Source organism: Histomonas meleagridis (assembly GCF_020186115.1).
Source record: "Histomonas meleagridis strain 2922-C6/04-10x chromosome Unknown contig_44, whole genome shotgun sequence".
NCBI lineage: Eukaryota > Parabasalia > Tritrichomonadida > Dientamoebidae > Histomonas > Histomonas meleagridis.
In genome coordinates this window covers 45,180-62,628 of record NW_027150887.1, presented here as the reverse complement: position 1 = coordinate 62,628, position 17,449 = coordinate 45,180, and the positions used below count along the sequence as shown (strand labels likewise).

The 17,449-nt window shown below is 26.6% G+C and overlaps 2 protein-coding genes across 2 annotated transcripts; one reads left to right on the top strand and one right to left on the bottom strand.

The window, feature by feature from the left end:
* Nucleotides 1-1,667: 1,667 nt before the first annotated feature.
* Nucleotides 1,668-2,423, bottom strand: GO595_006351 (40S ribosomal protein S3a; the record flags this gene model as incomplete). The annotated part of the gene is made up of 1 exon (XM_067919694.1): nt 1,668-2,423. One exon carries the CDS (start codon nt 2,421-2,423, stop codon nt 1,668-1,670), a length of 756 nt encoding a protein of 251 aa, XP_067773229.1.
* A 10,616-nt stretch (nt 2,424-13,039) lies between these two features.
* On the top strand, nt 13,040-13,360 carry GO595_006350 (60S ribosomal protein L22-1; the record flags this gene model as incomplete). The annotated part of the gene is made up of 1 exon (XM_067919693.1): nt 13,040-13,360. One exon carries the CDS (start codon nt 13,040-13,042, stop codon nt 13,358-13,360), a length of 321 nt encoding a protein of 106 aa, XP_067773228.1.
* Nucleotides 13,361-17,449: the final 4,089 nt, after the last annotated feature.

Here is a 17,449-nt window from a genome sequence, read left to right as displayed (position 1 = left end):
CCTTCAAGAACCTTGCAAACGCAAGGAATTACAAATGGAGATGTAGTCAAATGTAAAATAATCCAAGATAAAGAAATATATAATAAAATATTTTTTTCATATAATCAATCAGTTCAAAATGAAATAGCACGTATTGCTGATTTGATAGGAGATAAAGAAAGCGTTGAAAAAAATTTATCAAGTTCAAGTTCTTATTCATCATATTCTGATTGCGATCCATACCAATATATATCTAGTGATAATACTGATATGTCAACATCAAAAGATATACCATCAGATCCTCTACCAATAATTTGGGGGAACGATATGTTCGATCAAAATACAACATCTGGGTAATAACTGAAATAATTAATTTGGTGAAACGTGTAATAATGTATATGTATCATATATATTGCGAAAAACTTCATATAGGGTAAATATAATTTTATGGAAAGTTTTGCTATATTGAGAACAACTTTATCTCAAAATTTGAATATGATTGGCAGTTTAATTGTTAATTGAATTTTGAATTTGATTTTCAATATGATCGGTTTATATTTGTGAGATATTGTCCGGAACCAACGCTGACAGCAAAATCTTCATAGAAAAAATTGTGTGATTTTCAACACAACGCCCCAAAAAAAGAAGTTTTTGTCAATTTTAAATGCACGAAAAACAACCAAAAAACCTGACTCCAGAAAAATGGGTTATAAAATGTAAATCATTCAAATTTCGAAGTTCACATAGGAACACCTTTTTTTAATTGGCGATAATAATTTACTCCCATAACATAATCATCAACAGCTCTAATGAATAAGTGTTAATAAAAAAATCATAGTACATAATGCATCATAATTAATTCCAAAAAATCCTTAATGCAATAAAGATCAAATTATAGAACTTTATATGAATTCAATCAAAGCATCATCATCAATAAGAAAAGTTCATGAAAAAATATAAATATTATTGCATTTGATTTTAGAAAAATATTATTTCAACCTTTTATCTGCCTTCGAATGAAGCTAATTACGCTTTTACTCAAATAGATTTAAAATAATAATAAAATTCCCTTATAGAATATATTTAATGTATTATTCAAATTTCCAAGTATTTTATAAGAAATTCTTCAAAAACAAATCAAAAATAAGCCAATAAAATATGAAAAAAAATTCACATTTCTATACCTATATATAATATGAACATATCATAAATTTTCAACATAAAAAGACTTTTCATTCAGATGCAGATTTAATACAAATATTTGAGGCTCAAAATGGCAATAGGATCATATTGCAATATGATGTAATACATACAAACATCCTATCGTTTTTTTTTTTTTTTTCATTTTCAGAAAAAAGTGGCTATTGCTAAAATAAGTTATCATGGAAAATGCATTCATAAAATCAAATCAGACAGCGTTTTAGCTGATTTGTATCTTTCTGGAGCTCTTTCAGATTTTTGGAAGCTACAAATTCAAACAGGAGTTAATTCATCTTATTGCATTTGTCTTAATTGTTATCATCAATTTGCAAATACACAAAAAGAGTGTTCAAGAACAGAATTAGAATACTTCACACTTTCTTTATGACTTTGTTTATCCTTTTAACATTTTATGTTTTGAATGTAAAAAACGTTTTGAATGTCCCAAAAAGTTCATAGAGCTCTATTCAAAAAGTGAAATAAGAATTTTACTTAGTTTCTTCGGTTTTGGCTTCTTCCTCGACTGGGCGAGCGACTTCAGCAGCCTTTGTGACTGCGCGTCCTTGATGGAGCTTCTTAAGCTCTTCGCTGCTGAATGTTGGTGCTTTAATAACCTTAATCTTTGTAACATATACGTTATCAACCTGCATGATGGTCTTGCATTTCTCAACAATTGCTTTTTCAATGGTTTCGTTGACAATTGTGTTGCACAATTCTGGAATTGTTGACTTTCCAATTGTCTCTTTCATGATGGCAATACATGCGTCTCTGATTTCACGCTTCTTGGATTGTTGTGCATAGCATGCTTTTTTGTTAGGGTTTAACTTCTTGGTGAAGCCAATGCTGAAAGCGCGAAGAATGTATCCATCAGCTGTACGAACATCAACTTGAGCATTGATGAGTGTACGATACTTACGGAGGAGGGAAGAGAGCTTATCGTTTGTGAGTCTCATTCCAGCAAAAACTGTTAAAACATCATTGTTTTGAACATCAACTGATTTCCAGCTGAAGAGACGGTATGCATGTGATTGTTCATCAACAAGATCACCATGGGAAAGTTCGAAAACACGGTTGTTGAGGTAATCGGCTGGTGTCTTACCACGAGCACATTTGTGTGAAACTGTGAATCCAATGTCACGTTTTGAAAAGAACCCTGGGACGAAAACGTGGCGCCATTCCTTTTTAAGGAAAGTATCTTGCTTGATCTTTTTTGAGGCCTTGCCCTTTTGCTGAGCCTTACCCATTTTCCAAAAGGATGGACCACAACCGCTCTATCGTTAGTATGAGTAAACATCGGAAAACTAAATGTGATAATTAACGGTCGACACCAATCAAGATCTTGATTGGAGCAACTATCCAAAAGTACACATCAAATTTTCTTCATATGTATAAAACCCCTTGAAAAGAAACACTGAAATCACCATTTTTTAATCAAATAAAAAATAAAAAAAAAATTTAATTCAAAATATATAGGAATAGGAATATCTCGAAAATCATTCATTAAATTAATGTCAAACATGAATAATTAATACAACTTATATTTTAAACAGAAATAATTATTTTTTAATGAAATTAACTTTGAAATCTCGAGATTCTATTGGTTTATTTTGTTCAATTTTATTGTCAAATATATAACTAAAAATATCATTTCGATGAAATTCAATCGCTGTTTCAAGTGTATCTTTAAATGATTAATTATTTTGTTCGCATAAATGAACTATTTCAAGATTTCCATCTGCAATTGCATATTTACCTGTTTTATCTAATTTTGCTCCATTCATAAAGTGATGGTTTAATTATTTAATCAAAATTAAAATTGTTTTTAAAGTTTTTCTATTTCATCATTTCGAATTATTTTCTCAATTTCATTTGGATTAACTCTTTCTTTGACGTATTGCTTATGAAGTTCCCAATCATTCTTTGAAAGTTTATCATAATTACCATAGAATTATTTTGTTATTGTTCATTGTTACTTAAAGGCGTCATTAAATATTGTTGGAATCGATGAATCGCAGAATAACAAATTGATATACAATGATAATCAATAAATCCAATATTTTTCATTGTTATTTTGTCCGAACATAAATTCATTAAATGAATGTTTCTCACTCGAAAGTATTCGAATATGTATCCTTTGATGTACGTAATGTTTATTTACGTTCTTCATATTCATTTCATATAAAGAAACAGATTAATGATTCAAACCATTTTCCTGATTCGAATAATAATCGTCCTAATTTCGGATATATAATAATATAGACAGATGAATAAAGTCTAATGCCTTCATTACATTTACCTAAGTATACACGCGCTTTAGAAAATGCTTCGATGTCATTACTCTTCTTTAATATACGGATCGGCTGCTTGAATACGATATTCATTAGGGAAATTATAATTAATAATGTTTTGCTCAATATGTTTTTCTTGAGCTAGTCGTAATACTGCATCCCATTGTTCATAATTCGCATATATTTTTAATGCTTCTTCATTAATTCCAACTTCTTCAAGTTCTTTTACCTTTTTTTCAAATTATTAAAACATATTTCAAATTATTTAAACAAATTATAAATTATTAAATAATATTCCAAATTATACAAATGAATAGTTTTTGCATTAACATCAATTCCTTTATCTAAAAGTAATTTTACTATTTCTATATTTTTATTTCTAACTGCTATATGAAGTGCTGTTTCAAATTATTAAAACATATATAAAATTATTAAAACATATTATAAATTATTAAAACATATTCTAAATTATTAAAACATATTCTAAATTATTAAAACATATATAAAATTATTTAAACAAATTCTTGTTGCATTAACATCAATTCCTTTTTCTTCCAAAAATATTAAAATTTCATAATTATCTTTTTTAATGCAAAAACTTATCAAATCATTTGCACCTTCAGACATTTTCGGTATTGATTGTATTTTTTCTAATTTATTTGCATAAATATATTTAAAGATATCATTTTGATGAAATTCTATTGCTGTTTCATATGCACCTTCAAATGATGAATGATTTTGTTCACACAAATGAATAATTTCTTCATTTCCGCCTACAACTGCGTATTTACCTGTATTTTTTACATTTGAACCATTCATAAGTAAATATTTAAAACATTTAACTGATCCAAAAAATGCTGCATAATCAATTAATGTAACATTTTTATGATTAATAAATGAACAGCTTTCATAAATTGATGGCTGAATTTTTTGGTTAAAATCAAAATTTGTTTGTGATGATATTTCTTGAAGTTTTTCTAATTCATCATTTCGAATTATTTTTGATATTTCATTCGGATTAATTCCTTCTTTAATTAGTTTCTTATGAAGTTCCCAATCATTCTTTGAAAGTTCTTCATAATTTTTTTTAAATATATTCAATAGAGTCATAATTTCCTAATTCGTTAATTGTTTCATTTTGCATGTATTGTATAAAATATCCTATAGAATCATTTGAATGTTCGATATTTTTAATGATTTTTTTATCAAGTAAATTATCTTCAATCATTTTTGTAAGAAGATAATATGATTCTTGTGTATTTTTACAAACAAGAAAATGTCCATATATATCAAAAATGTCAATATCTTTATGAATGTTCATTTCTAGTTTTTTGATTTCTTTAAGAAAATCCAAATATAAATCAATATCTTTCATTCGTATGATAATAATTGCATATGTAATCCTAACTATAATTAAATTAAAAGAGAATGGATAAATATTATCAAATTTACTCATGATTGATTTTGAAGATTGAATAATATTTTCTTTATTTAAATTGAATATTAAATTCTTAATATATAAGAATGTTTCCAATTCGTTTTCATGAATTTCGCTTTTTGCTTGAGATTCCATTTAAAATGCCACTAATGTATAATGTATAGTTTACACAATCGTTTTTATCTCACATTATTAAGAAACTTTTGAAATTCTTCTGACTTTTCTCGATAAGAAATATCAGATTTATAAATCTTTTATCCACATGTGAGTGTTATCAATTTAATTACTTATGTTGCATAAATTGAACATTTAATTTTGTAATCAGGCGATTATTACTTCTGATTTGATTTTGAATTCAGCAGTTGACGAGAAATATCAACAAAAATATTTCCAAAAGCAGATCAAAACAAAATTGTATTTCATAATAAAATTTATTTATAAAATCAAACATTTCAATAACATTAATACTATTCGAATTCATCCCATCTAAAGATTTCATGACAAACACTTTCGTCACTGCATCTTTTTACGAACTCTTTTTCACATCCAATTAAAGACATAATTCCATTTGCGAACTTACTCCATAATTTACTTTGGTTTTCCAGCACCAAAAATCTCGAGAAGTTATTGTTGAAAACTATTTTATGATTTAAGAACAAAAATGTTGGTAAAACATCTTCGCAATTTGCAAACAACAATGTTGTACGAAATATAAAATTCGAAATTTCTCCTTTCGTATTACTTTTCATTTTATTTTTAACATGATCTGTTATAACTTTTAATTTCTTTTGGAAGAGAATAATTAATTTTAATCTTTTCCCAAATCCATAACTTCTAAGAGTCGAAAATGTTTGACTTACAATTGCTAAATATTTCATTTTAATACATTCTTCATATTTCTTTCTTTCTTTTATCCATATGTTTTCTTTCCAACAATTTAAAATGTTCTTAAATTTGTTTTTAATTTCATCAAATTTTAAACCTTTTCGAAATTCGACAATATCCAAAACATTACAAAACAAATCAAATAATGAATCATTCGGAATCTTTATGTCATTAACAATCGAATCAATTACTGTTGAAATTTTGATTCTCAAATTGTTTTCGAGATTATCTTTGATGAATTTCCGTGAAAATGTATGGAAAAGTGTTCGCAAACCAATTTCTAACGCTTGATTCATATTCCGTAATTTGAAATATTCTTCTTGCGCTATAATTGCTTGTTCAACATTCAAAAAATTTGTTTTATATTTCTCTAAAAGTTTATTTAATAGGTAAACATAAAGTTTTTGATTTGTTTTATATTTATTTATCATGTTTAAGATATTAATCGAATTGTTTTTACATGAAATTTGTTTCCATAGTCGTGAATAATCATCGCTTTCATTTATTTGGTCAATATGTGGATATTTTAACCCAAATAATTCAGAGCATGTTGAATTAAATTCATTATCTTTACTAAGCTTTGGGAAAAATGGAATTAAATAAGGTTGAAATGAATATGTAAATTGAAGCTTTTTCTTTTTATCATAATAGTTGTTAAAATCACTAGATCGTGACATTATTTCAGTGAACTGAAATATACTGTATTCACTCATAAGTAATGTTATATCATTTCTATGAGATACACGTTCAGGATATAATTCATTTCGATTATTATTATTATTATTTTGAGGTGAGTTCAAAAATAATTCAACAAATGAAATAACATCATTTTTATATTCGTTATTTACATTTTGTAAAAATTTAATGTAAAGATCATTGAAATCATTTGACGGGAAAAGTGTCAACGAATCCTTTTGTAAAATAAACGGTTCCAACAGAATTTGATTTACAAAATTGTCATAAAATTCCGGTTCTACAGCAAAAACATCGTAAAAACTAATAAAGGCTTTAAGGTGGTTCTCAGATAAATCAAAAAGTGCAGTTTGTATTGATTTATATGTCATGTTGATAAAGGATTGATATGGAATTTCATTTGTTCGGATTATGGCAAAAGATAAAATACGCGTAGATAAAAAATTCCATAAACTACTATAAAATGACATAGCGGAATTGAAATAGGATGTAAGTAAATGCGATGAAAAAATGAAATTTTGTGATATTTTGAAAAAATTGGTAAGATAAACAAGAGCTATGCTGGATTGACGTTTTGGTATAAAATGAGAAAAAATAGATGGAAAAGTGCAATATGAAAAAACAAAAATTTCTGAAAAGTCAAGATAAAAATATTTTATGGTTGCAAGTGCAAATGTTTCGGGATTTGATAAGGCAGCTGAAAGTTCGAATGTAAGATTCTGTACAAATAAAGGTGAATATTTTTTATGAATAATTTTTGGATCTTCATATATTATTTTGAGAAGAGAAGGAGCAGATGGTACATCAAAAAATGTATTGCTTTCATTCAGGTAAAGTTTTAATAAACCCATCCCATTAAGATAGAAAAGATTTCGTAAGTAAATTTGATTGAACTGATTATTTGCATTTACCATAGATTTTCCCATTGAATACTCAAAAAATGGGCGATATAATTCGATTTCTTTAATTTTATTAATAATTTTTTGTTCATTTGTATCTGATTCGTCTTGTTGACTCATTAATTGTTCATTTGTTCAAAATTTCTGTGCAGACGGTTAACATGAAATGACTTAACGTCTGTTGCACTACTTTTTCATAAGTTTATTGTATAAGTGGTGGCAATTACCAAAACCGTTACAGGCAATTATCGGTGATTCCGATGTTTTTATTTTAATTTCATGCTCAATCACGGCTGTATCTATGAGAACAACGATGACGATTGAAGAAGAACAAAATAGCTAAAAAATTGAATAAAAGACTTCAAAGATCATAAATAAGATTAACATTCAAGGGAGCTTAAAGGCAAAAAACATGGAGTCACAGAAAAGCTCTAAAGAAATCCCTATTCAACATACAAAAATATTTTTATTCTGTTCAAAAAAATTATACACATTCTATAATAAAAAAAATTCAATTCCTCTTTTTTTTAATGAATTTTAAAGAATAATTTGAATAAAGTCTTTGATTTACTGTTTTGTTGTTAATTATTTTTATGAAGATTTCAAAAAAAAGATACTAAAAAATTAAAACAAAATCATGATTATTAATTGTGTTTTTATACTCCTACTAGGTTCATTATTTAACCCTTAAAACATCAATTTTATGTTAAAATTATAATTCACTACTAATTTTTAATGGTTTTATTTTTAAATATTTTAGAAATTTGTACACTCGAATTAGAATATTTCTTTCCAGATGATACTTCTGATAAGAGTAAAGCATATGGTTTACATGCTGTTTCACTAAATTTAAAAGATTCTGAGTTAAAACAATGTGCATTTGGGGAAGAATCAAGATTTGTTTCACTAGATTATACTGATAATAATGATTTTAAAACAAAATTTTCTAACATGGAAAAACTAAAATCATTATCAGCATTTCCATTAAATCCGATAAATTATGATGAAGCTAGGATAATTCATGATTACTTATTTTATCCAAAATTTACTCAAAACTTTGATTCTGAAATTAACAAAGGGAAAATTACTGATTATTTTAAGTGTACATTTAATTTTTTTAAAAGAGGATTTGATAAATTAGCAAATGTGGGGTATAGAACAGTTTATAAAGCATCAAAAGATCTTGACCCAAAACTATTCAAACAGAATAGTCATGTTTCAACAAGAGCATTCACATTAGTTTATTTTTCTTTTGATTCGGTTTGTACTGATGATATAACTTTGATATTTAAAATTACTGCAAGACGGAATTTGAAATTTCTTAAGGATTTAAATAAGAAAAATTTAGATACAATGTTGTTCCCTCCAGCAACTCGTTTTGTAGTAACCAAAGATCCTCATGCTTTGATTTGTCTAAATATATATGGTTCATTACAGTGCTCAGCCTATTATGGTGTGCCCGCGCTAAGATACACATGTAAAGCAATGATTGTTGAGTTAGAAGAAATTGATGAAGACTATGGTCCGATCATTTTTGAAGAACTTCATACACCTACTCCTACAAAATCATATATATATACAAAAAAGAGTACATCAACATATTCAGGATTTACACCTGTTGAGCTGAATTTTTCTGAACTAGATGATTACTCTGAGGATTATCCAGACGTGCCTTCAAAAGAAGAAAAATTAAAATCAAAATATATATATATAATTGTTGCTCCTGTAATTACAATAATTCTTTTATTAATTGTGGCTTTCATTCTTTATTTATGTAGGAAATCTGCATTAAAAGATACAAATACACATAATTCGATGTAATAGAAGTAAGAATTAATAAACATGAAAGATGTACAAAAAATAAATAAAAAATTAAATTTTAACAATTTTTGTCATAAAAATAATTTTTTTATTTGAAAATATGAAAGTGGAAAAAAAAGTGATGAATATAAATAATTTATTAAAATTTTACCGAAACATTAATGTTTAAATAAAAATATAACATTTTGATGTTTTGCTATTTCTTGTGCAAATTATTTCCATTTACACTGCCTCTCTAACCAAATTCATAGGTTGTACAAAATTTACATTTACATTTTGCCCAAAAATGGATAAATTTCATACATAGCACATTACCGAAAGCATTTGGGACTTCATCTGATATCGAAAGCATTAAAAATGTAAATTAATTATGTATTTCCTTTTGATGTCAAACAATGTATCATTGTTGTTAATAATGCCTGGAATAGGGTACAAATTGACAACATTTCAAAATCGAAGGCCATTTTGTAATCTACTTTGGCACTTGTTCAAAATTTCTTGTGGCACTAACTCAGAAACAGAATCCAATATGACTCTAATAGGAATAATTGGATAATCAGTTTCATTAACAGAAATATTATCAGATATTACCTGGTCTAAGACTTAGCATCAAAAAAAATAATTTCTCTTGAATTTGATCCCCTGAAACTTTGAAGCAACTTTAGTTGAATTAATTATGATATCTTCATCAGGTGCTTTCATACATGTGATAGAAATCAAAAGTAAAATTTTTTGACAGAATTAATTAGTAAAACATGAAACATTTCAATAAATGGATCTATTTTTTATTTAGAATTAGAGGTATACCTCTAACAACAACTTTTATATTATTAGAGTTTAAATTTGGTATAAATATCTCAAATACTTGTTGTATTATAGATATACAAATTTGTAAAACACATTAAAGAGCCAATTGCTTCAACTGATACCAATTTTCAATATTATCAGCAGCAGGTGTTTTTTCATTTAAAAGATCTTTTCGAAATTAATTTCAAACTTTACTTATGGATTCTATATAACCATTTACATCGATTTTACAACCTGGATACCTTTACACGTCATTTGTTTGATAGCTTTGATGAAACGCTTTCCGGATCTGCACTAACTCCAGATACACACGTTTTGAAAGATGTCATTATGTTTATATCAAATGTCACATAAATTCCTACAGGAACCTGTAGGTTAGAACTATCAATCATTCATTATTTCAATATATATTTTGAATAATATTGAATAGGGGTGATGTCATTTTAATACAAAAACCTGAGCAATATATCGAAAAATTGGATTATTACTATTAAAAATATCACAAGAAGTTAGAACCGTGTAAATCTAAGGATATAAAATCGTTGTTTCTTGATATCATTTTCGTTCTTACAGTATTATGATGAAATTAAAAGTGAATATAATAAACAAATATCAGATGTAAACTCACAAAAACAATTAAATGAAATTGTTACAAATGCAGAAAATGAATCAAATGAAAATGAAAAAACACAAAAAACACAAAAATGCATTTCGACTTAATGTAGAATAAAATATTATTAATCATTAACAAATTTTAAATAAAGCATTAAATCATTATGATAAATATTATCTTTAGTATTGATATAAATTTCCTTTAAAACCAAGAATATATTTAGAAAGCTCAATGTTTCCTGATTTTAAAGAAGAAATTAAAATTGTTTTAGGAATTGAATAATATTTTGAAGAAAAATTATTAGTGATACACTTGAATCAACTAAATTATGTATAATCATTTGCTACAGAAAATAAAACACTTCTTGTTCGGTAATCTTAGATATTTATTTAATGAAAAAATCAATGATAATCTTTATTTATTTCTTTTTCTGTTAAATTTTAAAGAATTATAAAGATCATTTCTTTGAGCTGAAAAAGCATAGTATATCAAATTACAAATAACACTATTAAATGAATAAGAGAGATTCAATTCAAATTTATATATTGTTTCTAGAAACTGATTCCATAATATTTTCATCACTTATATTGAAAATAATCTTAAGATTCTGTTTCGTGCTATTTATCATGCAAAGTGGTTTATGCAAAAAACTGGCAACGACCAGATAAATCATGAAAAAGTTAAAAATCAGAGATCTTGATTAACGGTCTCAAGTACACCCCATTGGAATTTTGAATGTGAATTCTCATTTTTTGATATAAGTGCTGTATTAAATATTTTCGATATTTTCCATATATATTTTAGATACTATATTGCTAAAAATAAAATAAAATTTGAATCAATTTTGGGTTCTACAACCTCTGAAAAACTATAAGATGAAAGAAATAAAGTACAATATGGTTTTTATGACTAAAAAATATTCTTATATTCAGCTAGAAAAATAGAATTAATATCTATTTCGTTTATTTTACTGGATGCTTGCTCCCTGTTCGTTATAAAAGTTTCCTTTGCAAATTTAAATAAATTTTTAACATATTCATTTCCAACTTTTAAAAATGTTTAACAAATCCATTAAACAAATTAACAACACTCAAATTTAATACTTAGCACACAACAGATAACAAAATTAAATTGCATTAAAAAATCAAAGATATGCATAAACACTAAATAAAGTACATCCATTGATCATCGTCTTCCTTTGCCATTTCTCCAATAGTTTTCAACATTTCATGTTGTTCTTGTTGCTTATGTATATCGGAGCCAAATAAGTCACTCAGTCTTTCGTTCATTCCCGAGTATGAATTATCTTTTTTACCTATTCTGAACAACCAAATTATAACTCCAACAATAATCAGAACTATTGCTATTGATCCACATATTATACAGATGAGCACTCCTCTGTCCAAAACAGGTACATCACTCGTGTAATACAGAGATGGAAATACAATTGTGTAATAGCCTGAATAAAAGCTAATGATCGTCGTCATGCGAATGACGAATACTCATAAAATATCAAGGTCGAACCTGACAAATGCTGTGAACGGAAGATTTGTGTAACACAAGTGAACTTATGTCGGATGAATATATAGTGAAAAAGTGAGCGAAGCACCAATGAATTGGACTCCGTGAACGAGTTTGATTGAGAAAATGTATTGGAATTCGAAAATGTATTTGATTGTGAATATGTATTTGACTGAGTATATGTATTCAATTGTGAAAATGTATTCGTAGAGAAATTAAGTCGAACATTAATGACTTTTCCTATGTTATCTGCTTTGTCAACTGGAGCAACATGAAGATATCTTTGATAGAAAATGTCTTCAGTAGTAAATTTAATAGTATTATTATATGCTATGTATGACATAGTTTCTAGATCATATTTAGAGTTTTCATTAATCATATATTTATAATATTTCATTCCTGTAGTAACATTAACATCAGCTTCTGAATTATCAATTTCTTTGCCTTCACTATTATATGAACTATTGTTATATTGCTAATTACTGGTTTTGCTTTGTCATGCGAATTGTGATGTTCTTCAAACTCGTGTTCAGTAGTCCTTTGCTTAAGATAAAATATAGTGTTAGCAAGGACTTTCCTTTCAAATTCTGTTGCACTACAATTGCTGTGTCCTGTTTGGATCATTGCTGTGTTTCCATACGTCGTAAGATAAAAATTTTCTGTTTCAGATATTTGACTGGTGCTATCGGAAAACGAATACCAAATATCTCCAGTGGCATTTTGCTTCGCTGTATGAGAAAGGTAAATTTGTTGCTTCGAACTTGATCCAGATTATCAATTTTGCATTGGCTGAAGAAAATTCATTTTTATTCGAATCATTTGATCACATTCCTTTCAAATTTTTCATAGTGCTTTCTCAATATCAAACCGTTGGTCGTTTGCTGTGGCCTTTTTAATGTCTGCTGTTTACAAGATCGACTGCGCATCACCAATCTCAGACAAGGTTTTCTCACTTCAAGACTTTGTTGAATACCTCCAAAAGAAGATGAAGGTTCAAAAGCTTGTTAACAATCTTAAAAATAAAGTTACAATCGAAGCTGATGCAAAGGAAAGCAAGATTAATATCACATGCAATGTCAAATATTCCAAGCGTGCAGTTCGTTACTATGCCCGTAAGTTCCTTCAGAAGCAAGGTTTCCATGAACGTTATAGGGTTATCTCAACAGCAAAGGATACTTATGAACTTCGTACATATGGCCCAACATCCAAAGAGTAAATAAATTTTTGGAGTTTTGAATTTCTATAATTTTTAATTTTATTACCATGGTCTTTAAGACTTATTATTGACACACTAAGCTTTCCTTTATGACAACCTTGATCTTATGAATAATTTACGAAAATAATTGTGATCAGTGAAATACCCATTGGTATATCTATAAAGAATCATATTATTTAATTGAGAAAATGATTGAACAAAATTTGGTTGATAAAAATATTACTAAAAATATTAATTCAAAATATTTTGCACACTATAAAATAGAAACAGAAAACAAACAAAATAAATATCGAGATCCATTTGAAAATAATTTTTTTGAAAAATTATGAAAAACTTTCAAAGAATGATTTTGAACTTCTTAAGAAGTATATTAAATGAGGACATAATCCCAATACTATTGCAAAAACAATTCGAAACGATGAAGTAGAAAAACTTCAAGAAATATCATCACAAACAAATTTTGACTTTAATCAAACAATTAAGCCATCACTTTATGAAAGATGTTCATTTATTAATAATGAATATGTTACATTAATTGATTATGCAGCATTTTTTGGATCTGTTAAATGTTTTAAATATTTACTTATGAATGGCTCCGATATAGAAAATACATTAAACTATGCAATTGCAGGTGGAAATGTGGAAATTATTCATTTGTGTGAACAAAATCATTCATCATTTGAAGGTGCATATGAAACAGCAATAGAATTTCATCGAAATGAAATTTTTTATTATATTTATGAAAATAAAATAGTTGAAATTAAAACATTAGAAAAATTAGGTAGAAAATGTATTTTATATGATAATTATGAAATTTTAACATTTTTGGAAGAAAAAGGAATAAAAATTAACAATTATATTATAAACGAATCAGCAAGAAATGGAAATTTGTATCTCGTTAAATGTTTCCTTCGAAAGAATCAAATTCCAAAAAATATTTTGAATCAGAAAATATTGAACTCGTGAAATATGTTTTAGAACAAAAAGAAATTGATGTTAATGCAAAAACTATTCATTTTAATAATTTTGTATATGTTTTAATAATTTGGAATATGTTTTAATAATTTGGAATATGTTTTAATAATTTGGAATATGTTTTAATAATTTGATATATATATTTTAACGATATTTGACAGATATTCAAATTGCGCAGCAAAAAAGTTACACAGAAATATTAAATTTACTTTAAAATTCACTCACACTTAATGGTGATTATTCATTTTCTTCCTGTACTTTATTGAAAAACATCATAGAGTTTGGAATACCAAACTTAGTAACTTCAATTGGAACAGGAAACATCTTTTTGATTGTAGTACAATTGGTTTTTATTTATAGTGAATGACATCAAAACTTGCAAGTTGATGAAAATCACCCCACAACCCTCTAAAGAAATTAAAATCGTACTAAATAAACAAAATATGCATATTTTTAGCATGGAGATTTCAAATTAAAATTTGAAAATTTCAGAAGATGCATTTATAAGTGGGTGTTGGTGTTGGTGTGATAAATTTTTTCTTCCATATAGAAACAGTTTATATATTTATTATGAAAAACAATTTTAAATTTAAATTAATTTATTTTTAATACTTTTTTGAATTAATATATTGTGCCTGAACATATTTAAGAAACAAAAACAATTTTTATAATTTTTTTCATGCAATGACAAACCCTTTTTAGGAGTTAAACTACATTAAAATGCTTATTCTCTTTTTATTTATGAAAAACAATACAAAACAAAAGCATCTACATTATTTTACTGAAATCATTATTTTCCAGGAAAATCAGTTCCGAAATACAACGGGTATCTTATAGTAATTCGTTATTTCCCAGAGTTATATCCTCCAAGAATGTGGATATTTGGAAATCGTTCTGCTTTTCTGTTTATTATTTGGTTTTATGCAGATGATATCTTATTTTGAATTTAAATTCTAAATTCTCTTCTTCTTTAATTCAGAATTTTTTTCTCCACTTTATCTAAAATTTAGTTTTTCCATAAAATCAAAAAAATCACAATAAATATATATTTATTAACTATCAGACAAACAATTCAGGAATTTATATGTACTTACAAAAGTATCAATCAAAGATTGATCAGGTCCAAGTATTGAAGTTACGAAAGCGATTTTATCATTTTTATCATTTAGTATTTGGTTAACAACATGCAAACAATTAACTAAAGTTATATTACTAATGATTCCTTCGTCTTGATATTTGTTCAATGGCATCGCGACGAATTTGATTGTTAAATTTGCGTATTCGCTTTTAATTTCGTTGGGCATATTATCAAATACGGAAAAAATAAATCCGAAAATGTTATCGAACTCATAAATATCTGTATCTATATCAGGCACCTTCAAAACAAAACTTATGAATTGTTCAATTGGAAATGTATTTAATTCTCTTTCAAGTGATACAGCAGCTGATATTAAATTATCATTTAAATATTTTTCGATTCTTGTTTTGTTTTGATTTAATGATAACCTTTTCATAACTGCGTTCCATGAAAGATCCTTATAATTCATAACAATCATAGGTTGTATACTTACAATTGTTTTCATTATAAATGTTGCTTCATTTGCTACAGAAGCTTCATCAATTTCAATTGACTCTATCGACTTTTTGATTAAGTATTCAATATTTTCTGGTTGTAATATATCACCCCACTTTTTGAGAGTCTCTGCCAACAACAGAAAAGCGAAACTTTTTAAATAGTCTATTTGTGAGTCCAAAAGTGGCATTGAAATTTCAATGACTTTTTTGACAATTTCTGTCATTTCTGGGATTTCTACGTTTAACATTATTGACCTCAATAATTCAGAACATGAATCCAATGCACTTCTATCGTTTTCGTCATGAGTTTGTAAAATATTATTTATCGTTCTTAATGAAACATTTGCGAAATAAATTGGGTCAATAAATATATAACCATAAATTAAAACGATTATATCAATACAAACATTGATAATTTCTAAATCTTGATCGTTATCGAAATATACCTTCAAACAATCCACGATTATTTGAAATGTTTCGAATTGTTTAATTTCATTAATAATTGGTAACACTAATTCAAGCGAATGCAACAAGTAAGAAATCGATTGATAACTATGTTTTTCGAATATCACTTTTATTGCCTCATTAAAGTAAGGGATCAATTCCAACAATTGATAAGAATTAATTAAACAAGCTATTGTACGTAATGCGTAATCTTGGATTTGTACATTTTGTAATTGTTGAATTATTATGTTGATTTTGGATAATATCAAATCTTTATATTTATCTTTATATGTCATCGATATTATACCAAGACATATATATAATTGTTGTGTAATTTCTTCTTCGGTTTCAGTATCAAATAGTTTGAAGATTATCGGAACAAATGCTTCTGATTCATTAGGATATATTGGTATTAATGAAGAGATACAATTACACGCGGAACTTCGTAATTGTTCATTTGGCGCTGTTGTTAAAAACGTGGAAATACAATTAAATGTAAATGGTAATCGTTGAATCGTTATTGGATTTCGTTGTTTAATGATTAAAACTAAAATTTGTAAAAACGCAATTTGTTCATTAATTGTACCATTTTTTAAATATGAAATAATGAGCTCGAATTCATTTGAAATTAATTCTTCCGAATTATTATTACCAAAGTTTAAAATAGAGATAAATGAATATGAGATTACAAGTGAATATTGTTCGCGTTCATATGGATTTTCATATAATAATTGGAATAATACTTGTATAGTAATTTTGCATAGCTCATCAAATCGTAACTCAATCGAATTAGAGATTATATCTGTTAATTCAGTAAATGTCGAATATGCAAAATTTCGCACTTGAATATTTGGGTATTTAAAACATTCAAGAAAGATATCAATTAACTCATTAAATTCGCCACAACGGACTGCTAACGATGATAATATTGACAAAACAGTGCAAACATTTGGCGGTGATGGATTAGTTAAAAGAATATTTATCTTTTCTTTGCAGATCGTTAAACATTCCGTGTATGGAATTTTCATTAAAATTGGTAAAAATGAATTCGTTTTTTTTGTGGATTCATCAATCTCATGTGAAAAAAAGCGTATA